Here is a 6,783-nt window from a genome sequence, read left to right on the forward strand (position 1 = left end):
GGGAAAACTCAATGGTCAACAGTCTATCCCAAGCCGCTTTGGGCTCAAAGTTAGGAGAGGGTCAATGTGAGCAAGTGATAACCCTCCGAAGGAAACTATTCTCATCAATTGCAGAATGCGCGCAGTAGAGATAAATAGCTTGGAGGAATTGAAACCTGACTAGAGAATTCCCTTGCTGTAGTTTCTGTAAAATCACAATAGCAAGACTGACCGAAAGACCAGATACCAAGCCTTAGGGTACATGGCCTACAGGAAGGCCGAAGATCGCCTGTTATTGCAATGTGTAGGGGTAAGTGAATTCTTACAAATCATGGCTGAAATCCATAAAGGAATCTGTGAAGCACATCAGGCCGGCCCAAAAGTACGATGGTTGATCAAACAGTGTGGCTATCATTGGCCAACTATCATAGACGCTTGTTTAAGGTATGCCAAAGGGTGTCAAGCATGTCAAAGGCATGGACCAATCCAATGGGCTCCTGCGGCTGATTTGCACCCTATGTTATACCATGGCCATTCAAGGGATGGGCCATGGACATTATTGGAAAGATATATACTCCTAGTCAAGGGCATAGTTTCGTACTGGTCGAGACGGACTCTTTCACCAAGTGGGTCGAAGCCATTCCCCTTAAGGTAGTAAATCAAACAGATGTCATCAAGTTCTTGAAGCAACACATCATTCACAGGTTTGGCCTCCCTGAAACCATAACCTGTGACAATGGAAGTGTGTTTACAGAGGATCTAGTACTGGAGTTTGCTAAGGAGCATGGAATAGCTGTCATCCACTTAACCCCTTATTATGCCCAAGGAAACGGCCAAGTTGAGACGAGTAACAAGGTTCTAAAATCAAACTTGGCTAAGGTCATTACTGATAATCCTTCTTCCTGGGCCAAGTTGCTATCTGAGGTCCTTTGAGCTTACCAGACCACCAAACGGTCAGAAACGGGAATCACACCTTTCTCTTTGATATTCAGTTATGATGTAGTGTTTGTTTCCCATGGAGATTACTGTGAAGTCATTACGGGTTGCACGCCAGCATAACTTGATGGCATTCGAATACAGTGAGGCTATACTAACCGAGTTGGAGGACCTAAGTAAAGAACGTGTCAAGGCACTAAACTTTATGCAGGTTCAAAAGGTGTTAGTGGCCAAGGCATATGACAAGCGTGTTAGGCCTAAGGAATATGAGAGGGTCAGTTGGTATGGAAGGCCATCCTACCAATTGGGGCTAAGACTAGCCCATTTGGTAAATGGTCCCCTACGTGGGAAGGACCATTTGAAATATATCAAACACTCAAAGGAGAACATACAGGCTATAGGATCTAGATGGGCAAATTCATCTGAAACCAATCAATGGGAAATACTTGAAAAAGTACTTCCCAGCTATGTGGGAACCAGTGTAGATAACAGGTGATCCACTCAACACACAATCCCAACATCAACAAGTGCAATTCTAACTGACCAACGAAGAAATAGGAGAACAAGGGAGAAAGAATTCCATTGCCAAGAACCCAAAATGGCCAGAAACATGAGAGGGGAAGCGAGAGTATTCAAAAAAAAAAAAACATAAAAGGGGCGAGGAAAAGATTGTCCAAACACACTAAAGGGCATCCCCCTTAGATTCCTTTGGCATGTAGGCATGAAAGTTAAATTGGTCAGCCATTTGTGACCAACCAGCTTTAAGCATGTAATCAATCTAAGACAGGGCGTGATTAGCCTCAAACGGATCCCTTTAGCGCGACCCAACCCATGGACCAGAGGCTTGCAAGCTCTTAGCCAGAGAGGTCATTTCTCCCATAAGCTCTTAGAATTCCCGAGTGTTAGACTCCATCCGTTGCTTTTCTTGCTCCTTCTCCCTCTGAAGGCAACTGATCTCTCTATCCAAGGTCTTGATCCTTGCATTAGAAGCAGTGGCAGCTGCCCTTAGGCCCTCCAGCTTGGCATGTCCAACATCCATTTTTTTGGAGGAAGACTGTCTGTCGAGAAGCTTCTCAGAAGATTTTATGACCTCAACTGCTTCAAGGATGGAGGGGCCTATCAATCTACTCACATCTTTAAGTTACTCCACACATTCCCATTGCTTCACCGAGAGGTTATGATTGGCCAGAAGCCTATCAACAATGTGCTCCATGTCAGTCGCTCGCTTACACTTCCAAATTTCCTTCGCAGACAAGCTGGCCAAAGATTGATAAAGGTCCTTCGCCTATGCAATATAGGAAGGGGCAGAGGAAGATTCTCCTGGAGCTACTGTGGAGGGCAGAAGTTGATAAGATCGTAAGACGTACAAGCGAGAAAGCATACTGCCAAAATCTGGGAGAGGAGGAGAAATCTGTAAAAAACTAGGGGTTAGTCATTTTCTCTCTCATGAAAATAAAGATGCTCAAGCGAGGAAGTAACTTACTTCTTCAGAGCCTGGAGGAGATGAGACTGTGAAAAAGACAGAAAGAGTAATGATCTGACAAGAAGCTTTGCCTTCACTTTTAAACACACTGGAAACCTCAGAGGTGCCAGCATGATAATGCAGGGGCACAGTGGTTTCTTCTTTAGACTTCTGGGACGGGGAGATGGATATAAGCACTTCAGACCTAGACCGCCTAGATTCCATAGAAGCTAACTTGGTCAGAGTGGCCACTGACCGTTTGCCTCTTCTCAACCTTTTCAAGAGACTTGTTCTTCTAGAGGGTCACTCGTTGGCAGGTCAGACAGTTCCTTGAAGGCCTGGGCTTTGTCAGGGGCACCAAAATTTTTCTGAGCAATACTAGCAGGAAGTGCAACTAAGAAGGAAAGGTATATATACGGTCAGATAAAGCAAAAGCATTGACGATCAAAGGAAAAAGTGAAATAAAAATACAAATGCTAGGGCGATACCCGACTACAGCTACATAGTCTCTCATGCTATGCCACTCATGGTCAATAGCCAACAGACCTAAGAAGGAAACATTCTCCATGGCCTCGTAAGCTGAGGCGTTCACCATGTCAGCAATAGCAAAGGGTGCATCTGGTAGAGGAGGTTTTTTCTCCATCAATCGCTTAAACTCATGGTTAAAATGGTCATACCTTATGGGAAGGCCACGGAGTAGCTTCCTCGCATTCTCTGGCCATGCCATGAATTCATGGTGCTCAATACGCTCTAACCTTCCTATGGCCTTTTGGTGTTTTTCCTTCATGACTTGACGATCTATGTCATACTTGGTGTGGAAAGCTTTCTCATACTCTGCGATGGAGTTATAAGAGGAATTACCTTTAGAAGATTATAAGAGGAATTAACTTTAGAAGATCGAAGACGGCGCTTTCGGTCAACCTGACTATGCATATTAGAAAATGAGGTAGTGTGAGAACCGTCGTTGTGAGCAAAAGTAATAGATGCATGATCAAAGAGAATTGCATCCATATCCCTAGCATACTAGGACCTTCACCATGACTGGAAGTCATTGGATACAAGGGAAAGCTGGAACGGGAAAGGAATGAACTCAGAAAGGACCAGGGTCCTAATGTCTCTGATCCTCTGAATATCTTCTTCACTGAATAACATGGGGCTGTCAAGCTTAAGGTAAGTCAACAAGTAGTAACAAGGATAAGGGGCAGACTAGATGAGACCAAACTGGCACACCACAAAGTGCGAATTGTAGCACTGCGCTCCACACATGCTATTCTTGGAATGCTCAAGAGTAATTCCAAAGTGTAGGTCGCAGCAGGTTAGGTAACTGTCCCACAAGTCAGGCGCGGTCAATGGCTCGCGGATAGCAGTGGCCAGCCATTCTGGTACATTGTTGAGAGAATGGAAAGGAATAAAAAATTCATGAGGATGACCAAACGGAAGATTGGAGAAAAGTCAAAGTAGACTCTATGAGTAGGAGGTGGTGCTGGCATGTGCTCAAAAGAGTAACCCATAATAGGGGAAGAATTTTGAACCTGAAAAGGATAAATCTCAGGGAAGTACGCCCTTAGCCACAACTGAAGAACCCAGAATGGGCCACCTCCATTGGTGAAATTCTCCTCAAGAACCACGTTGCACCCACAATACAAAGTAGCAAGACTAAGGAGGCCAAATCCACATCACGGCCATCAACTATGGCATTGGCCAGCTTCAAGAAGGCCTTGGAGATCTTTTCTACCCTCGAATAGGTCATGCAGCAACATAGCCAAGTAAGCAAGAATGCCACATACTCTTGCCTAGAAACATGGCCAGCACTTCCCCTGTAGCTCGTTATGTAGTAAGGGTAGGTGCAACGTTTGGCGAACTCTAAACCATGATCATCAACAGAGCCACTAGTGGCTTCATTGAACTCCTCACCTTGGGATTTCAAACCTAACAAGGCCCCTATGTCCGAAAGAGTAGGGCTGAGCATACCACAGGGGAAGTGAAAATCATTAGTAGAGTGTGACCAAAAACACATGGCTTCCTAAAGAAGAGGACGGTCGGGAGGAATGAAACGCATGGTTAGCTGTATGGCATGAAAAATCCCCAACGAATGCCATTTAACAGATTTGACCGCAGTCATCTGCTCTACCCACTTGCTCCAGCCCTCCTGGTAGCGAGGCCAAAAATGGTACCAAGGTTTGGGCTTAACCTCATTCCTAACATGTTTGGATTGTCAGAAAAGCAGTTCCTCTCTCCTATGGTGGGGGAAATTTCTGACCTTGAAGGAAGGAGAAGGTAGGACAGGACCAAGGGACAAGAAGGAGTTATAAAAGATGAGTACCTCAGGCTGGACCGATTGGGTGCAAAGCGAATCCTAGTTTGTGCCAATTGGTCCTCCAGGCGTGGTTCGTCATTTGGGGGAGCAGAAGAACTCATGGTGCTCTTAGACACGTGAAGAGGGAGCAATAACAGAAAGAAAATGGCTAAGAGAATTGGAGAAGATGATGAATAGTGCCCGCATGTACTATTTTCTTTTAAAGGAAGAATGGTAAAAATCTTGTTGAAACCACGCCGGATGCGTGGAAACGTAACATAGGCAAAACAGGAGGCTGATTGACATACATATGGACAAAGTAATTATCAACCAAGGTTTAAAATTTTTTGAAAAATAAAAAGATTAAACCACCAAGGGCTTAGTCTATGGTATTCTAATCCTAAAAATAGGCATAAACACGAGGGGGATTTAAGGAAGGCCACGAGGGAATATGATCTGACGGTGCGCTAGCTTCAGAATTTTGTGAGCCGTTACTAAGTGACAATCTACATAATCCACTCGCACTTTTGGCCAAATGATGATGTTGTATGGTGGATTATGAGGGGCAATTGTTGGTGCCAAAATTTGAAAATATATGCCCAATGACGTGGCAGAAATGGTTAGTACGTAAAAGAAGAAACGTGGGCTAACCGTAATGTTCAAGAAGTCCATTACCCATCAGCAACGTGGCACCAACACGTAGGGGCAGTTGAAGGCATGTGCATAAAAATCTATTGCCATGGGACAGGTGTCATGAGCGCATTGGAACCCAGCTTAATGAGGGATGTGGGCTGTTGGTGTACATGGAGGGATGGTTAATCCACAAGTTATATAAAGAAGAGAAAATAGGGTAATAGGAGGACATCCGGCCAATTACACCAACAACTCAACACAATACAAATTTCTTCCTTACTTGTCATTTTTTAGAATCAGATGTAGAGTAGGACTCTCTGTTTTATTTCAAATTTCCTTCACAATGTCCATACATTGGACTCTAGTGCTTTGTATTCAAAAATCCTTTGGAAGAACATTCTATCGTTTCATGCCTTTTGTCCACTGGCGATTTTTTTTCTTTCAAAGTCCTTGGAGCGATCGAGGCGAGAGGAGAACCCAAATCGTTTGATCGAAGTCAGGTTTACAAGTGAATCTGATCAGAAAGGATCCTGCACGCCCAAGCAACCTCCAGCACGGTTAGTTGACCATAACGGAATAGGGACGAATTCCGTGCCAACAGTGGTTGGCACCTCTTTGAGGCATTTTGTCGAACACTTAGGCTTCAAACACCGTCTGTATTGAATTGAATCCATCTATCTCCCTCATCCAGAATCAAATTGATGCAATTCAACATAAGATTGGAAAAGTGACTAATTAATCTACACATCTCTAGTACATTTCACTTGCCAATTCTGCCATTTGTCCTGCTCAAATTGGCTCCAAAGTTGCTCTATATACCTTGTCATTGTTCGACCAATCCGGCACTGCCCATCCTAGTCAATATCAGACCTCCCCAGTCACTGTCAACTAAGTCTAAAAGCTCCATAATCACGATCAAGCTGACCGTAACAGCCATATCATTGCTACTCTTCCCAGTAGCTAACACATTAAGCACTGCTCGACAACAATGGCAAGAGTAACAACACTACAATGGCACCCTCAACTGCCATAAGATTGACATAAAGAAATCTAATCATCATTGTCGTGTAAGTCTCCGAGGTGACAAAATGAGGTGTCTATAGGTGTATAATTATACTTTTTTCAGAGGGGTACAAAAAAAATATATTATATTTAAAAAATACATTATATTTAACCGCCACCTCCCCTCCTCAAGACCCCTACTATCTACTGGCAAGCGTGTAGCACAATTGTCTTCGTATCGAGTTACATTGATTATATTAGGACAATAGAAGCACATGCATAAAATAATAGGGGAGCAGTGATAGGGTTAAGTTCAAATTCGCCAGTCGGCCCAAACCTTGATAGGATGTGCTACTATTAGCATTTTGTCAATAACCATACAGAAATAATGGGAAAATAGGAACAAAGTTCGTAATCAAGTGGAATAATTTTTTTGTAAAACTTGAAAAAAAAAAAATGGTTAAACATAAGAAAC

General features: G+C 43.6%; 1 protein-coding gene across 1 annotated transcript; it reads left to right on the plus strand.

Moving 5' to 3' along the window:
* Positions 1–528: 528 nt before the first annotated feature.
* LOC122060686 lies at positions 529–1,411 on the plus strand. Its single transcript, XM_042623800.1, has 2 exons — positions 529–903; positions 1,001–1,411. The coding sequence occupies exons 1-2, from the start codon at positions 529–531 to the stop codon at positions 1,409–1,411; spliced, it is 786 nt and encodes a 261-aa protein (XP_042479734.1).
* Positions 1,412–6,783: the final 5,372 nt, after the last annotated feature.

This window comes from Macadamia integrifolia, chromosome 14 (assembly GCF_013358625.1).
Source record: "Macadamia integrifolia cultivar HAES 741 chromosome 14, SCU_Mint_v3, whole genome shotgun sequence".
Lineage (NCBI taxonomy): Eukaryota > Viridiplantae > Streptophyta > Magnoliopsida > Proteales > Proteaceae > Macadamia > Macadamia integrifolia.